The sequence below is a fragment of the Chrysemys picta genome, chromosome 2 (assembly GCF_011386835.1).
Source record: "Chrysemys picta bellii isolate R12L10 chromosome 2, ASM1138683v2, whole genome shotgun sequence".
Classification (NCBI taxonomy): domain Eukaryota; kingdom Metazoa; phylum Chordata; order Testudines; family Emydidae; genus Chrysemys; species Chrysemys picta.
This window is the reverse complement of record NC_088792.1, coordinates 19,978,588-19,990,763: the sequence shown is the minus strand read 5'-3', so window position 1 is coordinate 19,990,763 and position 12,176 is coordinate 19,978,588. Positions and strand designations below refer to the sequence as shown.

At 44.7% G+C, this 12,176-nt stretch overlaps 1 protein-coding gene across 6 annotated transcripts in view; it reads right to left on the bottom strand.

Annotated features, from left to right (window-relative positions):
- Window positions 1-12,176, bottom strand: part of DPP6 (dipeptidyl peptidase like 6) — a 783,790-nt gene that overhangs the window by 75,070 nt on the left and 696,544 nt on the right. For all 6 annotated transcript variants that reach the window (XM_042859184.2, XM_042859187.2, XM_065582727.1 and 3 more), the window contains 2 exons: window positions 6,164-6,318; window positions 4,838-4,935 (listed from right to left, as the gene is read on the bottom strand). In XM_042859184.2, coding sequence (XP_042715118.1) covers window positions 4,838-4,935; window positions 6,164-6,318 — 253 coding nt within the window. The remainder of the gene's footprint in view (window positions 1-4,837; window positions 4,936-6,163; window positions 6,319-12,176) is intronic.

Here is a 12,176-nt window from a genome sequence, read left to right as displayed (position 1 = left end):
GAGGTCAGACTAGATGATCATAATGGTCCCTTCTGACCTTAAAGTCTATGAGTCTAGGAGGTGCTCAGATACTACAATGATGAGCACAGTTTAAAAGCCTGTATTAGATTAGAATAAAATATAGAATCAAATAGACTATAATAAAACAAAATTGAAGGACATCTTACTCCACTGATAGTTCTATTGGTTTGGGACCACGTGTGGAGTGCAGTACAGTACTACTCCACCTGTGTAACGGTATCAGAATCTGGCTCTTTATATTTCTCATGCACAATGAAGATTAACCCACTACACGCCCCTCCCCCCGCAAACAGGCAAGTTTCATCTGCTTTGGGCAGTGCCTACTGGCTGGTGTGGTTTTGTTTGGAGGCCCAACATCTAATTTAAACTATCCCAGAGGTACCAGTATAGCTGTCTGATGACCATACACAAATGAATATCCTGTAGGAAGAGATCTTTACACAATTGTATTTGACATTCATACAAAGTGCTCTGTTAATATTTGGAGAGGGACCATTAGTGGGTGGCAGTGTAGCATGGAACCAGATTCTGATCTCAGTTATACTGGTATAAATCCATTGAAGTCAATGGACTAACTCCTGATTTACATCAGCATCAATGAAATCAGAATTTGGCCTCCAGGCTTTGGTAGGTGACTGCATCAAACTTGAGCTAAAGCAGCAGATTAGAACTCTTCTCCCCTGAAGGCAGACTGATTATGATAATCAATGCTTATGCCAACAGTTCTTTATAGCCTTATAATGATTTGTTTTCAAGTGTCCAAGAAACTACAACACATAGGCCCCAGTTCAGCTAAGCACTTAAGAGTTATTGTGGTGTGGCAGTGTCACCATAGTTAAGATTGCATCATGTCTTCTATTTAAAAGTCAATCTTTGTAGTACGTCCTCTGAAATTGACATGATTAGTCAGATTGCTTTGAAATCTGGTGTGCCTCAAGAGTGTACAGGGTAGGGTTAGTGACCCAAGCTTGAGGTCATTTGAGCCAGGGGTTCTGGAGACATAGGCCCTGAAAAGATTGCAATCTTTAAAATGTTTCTCAGTGGGTTTTCTTTGTGCAGAGCTAGAGAGCAAACTATTGAAGTGATTTGAGTCAAACTGGCTTCCATTTGTTGAGTTTTACCCAAAGAAGTGCATGGCACTCACTAAATATTTGGGGACCCAAACTGAGACCAGTATTTAAGAAAACAAATGTTCTTTACAGTGTGTATGTGCCAGTTCAGAGAAACAGCTAGAGGGTTTCCATTCCCACCACTTTATGGGCTTTAAAGCTCGACTTTTATAAGTGCTTTAGAATTCGAATGGTGACTCAGATTGATTTCAAATTTGTTGTGCCTGATGGGAGTGCAGGGTAGGGTCAGTGTTTTAAATTTGTCTGAGGGGTTCCCGAGCTACAGCTCCTTTCCTCCCTGCCCCCAAAAACAAAACAAAATCCCAGTTTCCTTCAACGGCCTTGTACTGTAAAACTGAGAGGGACTGATGACTGGATGAGTCACAGACCTTGTTGAGATTGATGGCTATGAATTTACCCTTCAATTAATATAATTAAGGATAAGTTCATCACAAGCACCCACATAAGACAAAAGGCGTTTTGGATCGAGTGCCTGGAGTGCCTACAATTAGTGAGCGAAGGGTGGCAATTTTATTGGGGGGGAGGAGAGGAAATGTAATGAAAGTGTCTGGGGACAAAATTAGACATGTGAATATTTCCTGGGTGGGAGAATGGGCATTAGGGGGGTGGAGGAGTGGGGAAATTGGGGAGTGGTGTTTGGTGATGCAAACCAAGGGGAGTGGGATAAATGGGGTATTTGATACAGAAAGTACTCTGAGGGCATTCTGCTCCAAAATATATAAATTCTGCGCACGATATTTTAAAATTCTGCAAAATTCTGCAAATTTTGTCTATAAATAAATGGGGAGGCTTCAGCATGGCAGTGGGGAGCATGCTCCTCTGCGCCAGGTGCACTGGGGTGGGCAGGCAGGCTAGGCCTAGCAGGATTGAAGTGTGGAGGGGCTTAGTATGGGGCGATCCAGGTGTGGGGTGAGAGGGTTCTGTGTGGGGCAATCTGGATGCAGGTGGCTCGGTGGGGGATCTGTATGCAGGGGGGATCTGGGTGCACAGGGGCTCATTGGGAGGTTCTGGGTGAAGGGGCAATGGGACACTGCAGGAGGATCCAGGTGAAGGTGATTGGGGCTCAGTAGGGAGAGTCTGGGTGTGGGGGGCTCAGTGGAGGGTGGGTGCTAGGACAATGGGGCTTGGTGGCGTAGGGGTCTGTGTGTGTGTGGGGGGGCTCATCGGGGTGGTCCACATGAGGGAGGTGAGGTTTGGGGAGGGGCATGGGAGGGTCTGGATACAGGGGGGTTGGGTGTACAGGGCAGCAGCTCCCAGTACAGTGACCCCTCCCCCTGCAGATGGGGGTAATAAGTGGGGGTGGGGGTACAGAGCTTCTTGCAGCCGGGGGAGGTTTCTGGGGGTGGGTCTGACTCAGCCCCAGCCCTGGCCACTCCTTGCAGGGGAAGAAGAAGTCCCATCCTGCCCCAGCACAGCTGGGACTAGCCGCTGAGCCCGGTGGAGGGTACAAGCCACAGGCCAGGGCATCTCCAGCCCCAACCCCCAGCCTCCCACCCCCGTGGTGATTTACCTCTCTACCAGCTGCTCTGGGTGCCCGAAACGATGTGCCCACGCTGATGGGGAGGGATGCATGACTGCTTATGTGGATTCCCTTCGCTTCCCCATCAGAAGTCATTTTTCCCCATGGAAGCAAAGAAATCTGCAGGGGACATGAATTCTGCACGCACACAGTGGCGCAGAATTTCCCCAGGAGTAAGAAGGGCAGAGAGATTTGGGGCTCAGGTGAGGGAGGCATGGGAGTTGGGGGCAGTGGAGGGGTGAGACACTGGGAAGGGGATGTGGTGTAAGTGTCAGGAGGACTGCGGCAGAATAGGTGCGGGGGCACCTGTCAGACCCACATTGCTCTATCTACTGTATGTTTGCCCAGATCTGGGGGGCTCTTGCCCCTCTGGGGGTCTCTAAGCCCCTCTGACTGCCCCCCATGTGTATGCCAGTGTCTGGGAGTCCCATTGCCCATCTACAGGGGTTGGACCCCCACTCTCCATTACATGAGCTGAATTCTGAGGGGGGGGGGAAGGGGTTGCCCTTTTGAGAGGGTCTGAGGCTCCCTCCCTGCACCCATGTGAGCCAGGATCTGGGGAAATTCTGCCCTTTGAGTGGGGAGCCGAGAACAGGCATATTTCATTCATATCACAGGGCGGCTCTAAAGCACTCAGGAGGGGGAAGGGAAAACCTACCCAGATGACTGGAACAGTTCACGAGCCTCAGAGCTATTGTTTCAGGTTGTATTAATCTCCAAGGGGTGTTCTCATTCAGCTGAAAACATCACATTGAGATGAATAAGACAGTTCACACCTTTCAGAGCCTCCTTTATGCTGCAAATGCCTGTGTTGTGCCTCTATCCTTCCTATGGAAAGGAAGACACTTTAAAATGCCCTGAAATCCACATGCCGACACAGATTATCGTGAAATTTGCTATGCCTCATGGGAGTGCAAGGTAGGGTTAGTGACCCAAATGTGATGTCAGCTGAGCCAGGAGTTCCAGAAACATAGGCCCCAAAAAGAAGAACTATTTTTCAAAAAGTTTCTGGGTGGATTTTTTTTGCACCGCGCTAGAGAGTAAACAATTGTATTGCTGTGACACAGGTTAAAAAATGGTCTCAATTGGTCATTTTTACACATGGTAGTACATGGCACCCACTAAGTCTTTGAGGGACCCAAATGGTGAATGGTGTTAAGAGAACATACGCTTCTTCACTTGTGTACATGTGCTGTGATTACAGTGTGTATGTCCCCAGAAAAGGAAAAACCCATGAGAGGGTTTCTATGCAACCATTTTATACTTGCCTGGGTAACTCAAGGGACTGTGCCAACATCATTGCCCCTAGTGAGCACCCCACCAGTGACAGTTCTAGTCCAAACCTTTATACACCTGGGCAACATAAAGATTTAATAACCATTTTCCCCCTTTAATAGTACTGGATGGAATCCTGTGGGTGGGAGTCGATGGGCTGTAAAAGGTGAACAGCTTGTACATTTCAGCAACTGTAGAGTGGGCAAAGTAAAGGTATGTGTGTTAACGGGGCATTCTGGGGCACTTCTGAAAGAGGGCAGAGTTAGGTTACGTAGGCAACCTTAACTGTGCATTTCCTGTTTTTCAGAAGTTTGTGTTTTGCTCATGTTCTGCAAGGGGATGACATATCACCAAGCAACCTTAACTGTGTGTTAACATAATTTTTTTGCCACTAAATATGCTTAAATCCCAGTAAGGTTTTTAAGTGCTTTGCTGAATAGTAATAGACTTAAGTACATGTTTAATGATAAGCACATCTTTAACTAGTTTGTTGAATTGGGAACTTACTTTCTAAAAACTCAAGCCTACGCAGAAACAGCAAAAAGTTTTGCTTCCCCCTAGTGTTACTCACACCTTCTTGTCAACTGTTTGAAATGGGCCACTCTCATTACCACTACAAAAGTGATTTTTTCCTCCTTTGGTATCCTACTGTTAATTGAATTGTCTCGTTAGACTGACCTCCCACTTGGTAAGGCAACTCCCATCTTTTCATGTCATGTGTATTTATACCTGCTACTGTATTTTCCACTCCATGCATCGGATGAAGTGGGTTCTAGCCCATGAAAGCTTATGCCCAAATACATTTGTTAGTCTCTAAGGTGCCACAAGGACTCCTCGTTGTTTTTGCTGATACAGACTAACACGGCTACCACTTTAATACTAAGCAACATACCTCATTCTTTGATCATCAGGGGGAGTCATTTCCAGATCATGGGTAGGGCCATTCAAACCAATGACATGTAAAGAAATGCTTGGATTTTCCATTCCAGCCTGGAAATTAAAAATGAGAGTACATTGCTATATATCTTACAGGAAATAACACCTTACATTTATAGCTATAACCTTTTATCTGAACAGATCCTAAAATGCTTTGTAATCATAATATACACAAAAATATCTTATGAAGTGCAACCACCTCTGGGCTGGAATGCAGAAACTGTTTAACAGTGCACAGAAAAAGCATACAGCAGTTTAGAGCAGGCATTGAAGTATGAGGAACTTAGGATGGTAGGATGTAACTGCCCACATTAAAATTTGGCTAGAACATTGACAATAACATCTACCACATTTGTGAAAAATGTGATGGTATTTTTAGTAACAAGGGTCAGGATCCCAATTTGATGCCTTATCTGAAAATGGCAGGGTGTCCTTAAGCCCCATGTTGGACATTAGTTAAACACTGGCTTACATGAAAGTGCGCCTCCTACCGAATCATCAGCACCACTTCCTGCAGCATCTATGTATTCTCTTGATGTGTCCTATCTTCAGGAGTGGCTGGGTTAAACCTGGCTTAGCATGTGAGATCTGAGGGGACTACCACACAAAGTGAGATGTCTGCAGGAAGCAGCTGTGCAGTACAGTACAACAACATACTATACGGCAGCAGAAAGTAATAATAATCTTCCACACTGGCTTGAGATTTGCACCAGATGCTGCTCACCTGCAGTGACAATCTTCTGTAGGGCTCTGTAAAGCAATGCAGGATCGGCCTTTTTCATTCCTAATTCATTTTCTCTCCCTAAAGCTAAGGTGCAGTGTGTCTCAGAAGCCTGACTATCTGTCCTATTACTCCATCTTGAATTTTACAAGGAGGTCTAAGTACTAAAGTTTCCCGATTGCCCTTTTGATTTAAGGCACAAAACCAACAAATATAATCATTTTGTTTGCAACTTCTCAGATGTAGTCACGCCCCATCTTGCATCAAAACCCAACAGATTTTTTCCAGGTACAAGAAGGAGAAAGGGTTTAGCCTTTACTTTTTCCTCTTTACATTTTTGAATGACTACTACTAGTGTCAGAAAAATGTACTTTTACAAAGGGAGCAAAAGAATAATGAAGACCACGGTTTAACAGTTCAATGGGGAATGAATGATCTTTTCTCTGTTAATTGCACTGCTTATGCATATGTTCGATTACATATTACCATATCAGAGTCAGCTAGAAACAAAACCATGAAAAATTCAAAAACCGTTGAGTGTTTGTTTATATTTTCCCTTACCTTTGGATAATGATATGTTTTAACAGTAGGGTAAAGGCTGCCAGTGTAGACCGGAATTTCCATTGTAGGGACTCTGGAGTCATTTATTGTTGCATATGCTAACCTGGTTCCATCAGGAGACCACCAATGTGCTATATGAGTCTTCAAGATCTCCTCTAATGTAAAAAGAAAAAAGCACCTATTAGACATATAATGCTAGTTAGCAATGAAACCAAACAGCATAGAGCTGAAGATCCTAGTCTAATCACAGCACACGGAGGATGTAACAGGAAAATCAGTAAAAAATGCTCATTAAATTGTAATATCACTAATGAACACAACTGATAAACATTATTCTCAACATATAGGTTACTAGGCATAAATACTGCACAAGAAACATCAGGTTGCTTATATTATCAGACACATATACCCATGACACCATAAAAGGCTCTGCTGTCGCTGTGTTAGGTATACTGTACACAGATATGTGAATCTACATATTAAGTACATACTGTACAGAATGTCATATCTAAGTATATTGAGAGTTTGGCCCTATAGCTCATTGCTGGCAACAAAAAGGATGATATTTCATAGCTGTTTTGGCCTACTGAAAATGCTTCAGAGATTGAGATTTTATTCTCTTTAAGATCGTATTGCTAGTCTTAAATTGCTATAGCACTGAAACATAGATATAAGCACATGTCAAGGACTGAAATTTTTATCTTTCTAATTACTGCTCCCAGGTTTGGAAAAGTTTGCTGGTCTGAAGAGGGCAGGTAACACTGGCACATCATAAGCTACTGGCCTTTAAAAGCATGTCATTCTGATTACTATCTTGCATTTTATTACCACTTCATTTCTGTCAATTTTTTCAAATCAGTATTTTATAAACTGCTGGAGTCAGGGATTAATGCTTCACAGTACTGTATGCTGAGACTCCAGACTTTCAGGTGGCATCTATATAATGCAGTAATACTGTATCTACTGGTTGTTCAGACATGAGCCACAAAAATTATGTCACAATTCAAGTGCGTGTGTGTGTTTGATGGGAAATCAAGATGGTAATCAGAAAGACAGTGTCTTGCAACATGCCAGGCCCAGAACCACCTCTAATGCTTACCTAATATGAATTCCAAGAACCTGTAGTAGTAGACAGGGCTTGCCTGCCTACATAGCTGTGCCTTTTAGGGCTGAATCCTCTAGGAGCTTTAGCTCTACAGAATCTGTGATTCTTAGTCTCTCATCAAAAGAACGAAACCCATAGTCCCGTACAGTAATCTGTACAGCATATGCAATCCCTTCTGCTGTGCTTTAGTCAGGATCACTCCTATGACATTAAACCTCTTACAGAAAATAGATTATTACCTTTCACAAAACTGGAACTTTAGGAAGTCAAGTTAGTGTCTTCCAAATGCCAATAAATAGAGAAGTTTGGGACTTAAAGAGTGATTTCTTCAGCCTTTGTATGCATCTAAAAGCTGAAAGCCTCTTTGCAGACAGGATTAGAGAGAGTGTTGGAAACTAGAAGTTATGAAGAAGAGTGAAAGCATTCAGAGCTTTGGTCATACAAGGTTTTGGTCCACTGGATCTGTGCACCATACCACACCATAGAGATCCTCTGGCCTGACCAGAATATGACCTCCCTCTGTTGTGCATAGGGATGGGTTTACAGAGTCCCCATATGCCAGATCTGCACTATTGTCACTACACACAGACACACAACTTTTAAGTGTTTTTTGGGCTTTCCACAGTGTGACATTGACAGACCAGTCCACCCGTGTATGATCCATTTGTCAGTGTTTACCTATATCTTGTTAGAAGTTTAACAATGTAACCAGATTAGCTGTGGATGCTAATTCCCTGCCATGTCTTAATTTCCTTACATCATGAATGTGGATGGGTCAGTTAATCTTAAAATCAAAGATGTGAGATAGTATAACTGTGTATGCATAGTAAATAGGATGTTAAGTTCAAAGTGATGAGACAGTGTGTGCTCAACAAAGAAGAATCCTCAGTCACATGCTGTGCTCCAAACACTTAACAGCCCACTTCAGCTATAAAAGTGAAACCTTGGGCCTGATCCTTTCATCTCAGGCCTGCTTAAATTTTAACAGGGAAGGTCTAAAGCAGGGGTCTCAAACTCAAATGACCACAAGGGCCACATGAGGGCTAGTTCATTGGCCCGAGGGCCGCATCACTGACACACACCCCCTCACTGCCCCACTCCACCCCTTCCCTGAGGCCCCTCCTCTTCCCACCCCTTCCCTGCCCCCATTCCAACCCCTTCCCCGAAGTCCCCACCCCAACTCCGTCCCCTCCCTGCCCCCAGAGGGTGCATGAGGGGTGTGGCAGGGGCTCACGGCAGGGAGTTGAGGTGCAGCAGGGGATTGGGGTGCAGGCAGGGGGCTCAGGGTGCAGAAGGGGTGTGGGATGCAGCAGGGGCTCAGGGCAGCGGGTTGGGGTGTGGGATGCAGCAGGGGACTCAGGGCAGCGGGTTGGGGTGCAGGAGGGGTGTGGTATGTGGCAGGGGGCTCAGGGCAGGGAGTTGGAGGTGCAGAAGGGGTGTGGTATGTGGCAGGGGGCTCAGGGCAGGGAGTTGGGGGGTGGGGTGCAGGAGGGCTCCGGGGTGGCAGCAGCACACACCGGGGCCAGGGCCAGCTGCCAGCCCCAGCCCTGCTCGGGGAAGTAGCTGGAACCATGTCCCCGCGGCCCCTGGAGGAGGGGGACGCAGGGCTCCGCACGCTGCTTACCACTCCTTCAGGTACCTCCCTCGAAACTCCCATTGGTCGCGGTTCCCTGTTTCCAGCCAATGGGAGCTGCAGGGTGGGCATGCCTGGAAGCCAGGGCAACACACGGACAGAGCCCTCTGCTTCTCCCTCCCCCCCGCCCCCCCCGGCCTCAGGGACGTGATGCCAGCCGGCACGGGGCTCGAGGGGGCAATCCCACGGGTGTAGTTTGCCCACCCCTGGCCTGGAGGTAGGCCGGAGGGGGCGGGGGCGGGCCTCAGGAAATAGCCCCGTGGGCTGCGTGTTTGAGACCCCTGGTTTAAAGCATAGGACCGAGGTCACCAGGTAGTTACCTGGATTACCCATGAAAAGACTCTACATCCAAACTGCATTTTGATACAAACCTTTTGGGATGATTCCAGAGAGAATATATGGAGATATACCTATCTCATAGAACTGGAAGGGACCTCGAAAGGTCATCAAGTCCAGCCCCCTGCCTTCACTAGCAGGACCAAGTACTGATTTTGCCCCAGATCCCTAAATGGCCCCCTCAAGGATTGAATTTACAACCCTGTGTTTAGCAGGCCAGTGCTCAACCCACAGCAGCTATAACATCACTGCTATGATACTGAACTATGAACACTGAAAAACACTTGAATGTATATGATCCTTTAACTATTTGATAACTCTCTTCTTTTCTTTCTTTTTTATATTATCAAACCTTTAGCTTTTAATTACGAAAGGATTGGCATCACTATGGTTATTGGGTAAGATCTCAGACTCATATTGACCTGGGGTGAGTGTCTGATCCTTTGGGATTGGCAGAACTTTAAGTATCGTGAATAGGGTTTTCAGTAACCTCTCATTATATTAGACTTGGTTGTCTAGATGGGAGCCAAGGGCTGGGTTTGGCTTCTTGTTAACCAGTGTGGTACTATTCTTTTGTAACTGGCTCAGTAAATCTAATTATAAATAAATCACCAGTTTTGGGGATTGTCTCCCCTATTTCTTGCAGTGTGCCCTGGGTGCGGCATTCTCTGTATGGCCCATCCAGGCACCTGCTCACACACGGGGTGTATAGAGTGATCAAGGATTTATTCTTCACAAGCTAGGTAAGAGAGAGATGGACACAGAATGCTGTTTATTATTCCATAGGGAAAGAATTTAGGCATGTTACCTATAGTAATTACTATGCGTAAACTGTCTTTATAACTTTTAAAATATTTTTTCATGTATATATTATTGAAAGGGTTTGGTTGTCTCATCCTAGTCCCTAAAAGCTCAAATAAAACAAGAAATAATAACAAAATCCCACTACATAATTTGGCAAATGTATCAAGAGAACCTTTTTTGAACTGATGATAATCATGCAGCCTTGGGTTAGATAACTGTTATTCATTTTACCCAAACATTCTCAGGCTATTTTCATCAAGAGCCAAATCTCACTCGCTTGAACTCAGTGAGAGTTTGCCTAAGTCAATGAGTAGGTTTAAATAAATAATGGAGATATTCCATCTCCTACAACTGGAAGGGACCTTGAAAGGTCATCAAGTCCAGCCCCCTGCCTTCACTAGCAGGACCAAGTACTGATTTTGCCCCAGATCCCTAAGTGGCCCCCTCAAGGATTGAACTCACAACCCTAGGTTTAGCAGGCCAATGCTCAAACCACTGAGCTATCCCTCCCCCATTCTGTTTGGGCCCATTCTGTTCACCTTATTTTAAATCATTTGTCAGACTGGAACATCTAAGGGACAGGGACATTATTTCTTGTTTGATATCTTAAAGCAACATGTACAATTTTAGCACAACAAAATTAATAACGCTATACAATGCTATATACAGCAGTTATTCTTACAACTTTTTAGGTTGCCTGAGGTAGCTAGATACATTAGGTCAGTATTGGCAATATTCCTTTATGTTTAAGGATAATGTTTCCCTAAATATAGGGAACATTGCAAATACTGAGGTTGTGGTTGCTGTCCAGTTATACAAGGCAGCATTGGCAAGGTTTTGATGGCAGCCAATGTAAATAATTACTACTTCTACTAATAACAATTATAACTTAATGACAACCCAAGATCTTCCCAGTAAAAGCTTGGGAGGGTGAGTAAGAAATGTGAAATATTACGAACAGCAGAACAGAGCTACTTGGCAAAATGTTGTTGGAATATTTTCATTGTATTGTCCTATTGTCCTATAAAAATACGGCTCTTGGTTTTTTATGTTAGCAGCTCATTAGAGACATAATTAAGCATTAGAAGGAAAGGGGTAAAAAGGATGGCAGACAAATCTTTGACATTTTCACATTAATTAGGAATGACTTTATTCAGCAAACATTTTCTCCAAGCTCTCAGGCTTAATGAAGCAGTTCAGCTGAAGGTCACATGCCAAGTGAGGTTTTAGTGCCCATTTTGTAGGCCTCTGCTGCTGAGATTTAATTGCATGAACCTTTGCCTTGAAACAAAGCCAGGATCTTGCCATTATTAGAAAGAGCAATTAGCTTTAGCAAACCAGAGAACATATTTATGAATACAAAGTGAGTAAGTATCAGAGAGCAGGGGCCTCTTTATTCTTCGTATTCATAATCAGCTCATGAACATAGGGAACGGTTACTAACCCTACAGCAACTGTGCATCTTCAAGATGTTGTAAACATCGACCCCACTGTACAGCAACATGGGATCAGCGTCTTTGTCTGGCAGTGTCCATTGGGGCTGTGCACGCACTCTCTGCCTTCTCATGCGCCCATCTGTGAGCATAAAGGGCAGGGCTCCTGCGAACCTCTCTCGAATCTCTCATAGCTTGAAGCCCATGGTATCTAAAGTCACTGGAAGGTGAGTAATGGGATCCACATTGACTACATCATCTGGAAGAACCACAGTTACTGTCAGGCAAGAAATCTTTCTTCACGTGTGTGTCAGCGTGGAACCCACTGTAGGTGAATGGCAAGCAGTATCCCCTCAGGATGGTGGGAATGAAGAGTTTCAGCGTATCAATGAAACAGTGATTTCAGTATTGCTCTCCTGAATATGGCGCGTGGCATCTGACCTGATGCCTAAGTTCAAGGCACAGTGCTTGACAAAAGTCAGTAGGTTACTCCATATTGCTGCCTTGCGACTTTCCAATACTGGCACATTCCTGAACCAGACAGAGGATACCGCTTTTGCTCTAGTGAAATGAGCCAGGATGTTTGGGGGGAGAGGTGCATCAGCCAGCTTTCTATGTAATGAAACAGCTTAATATTTAGAACATCCTGTCCTATGGCTAGAAATAGAATGACTTAGCCTGTCAACATAATAAGTCCTGGAT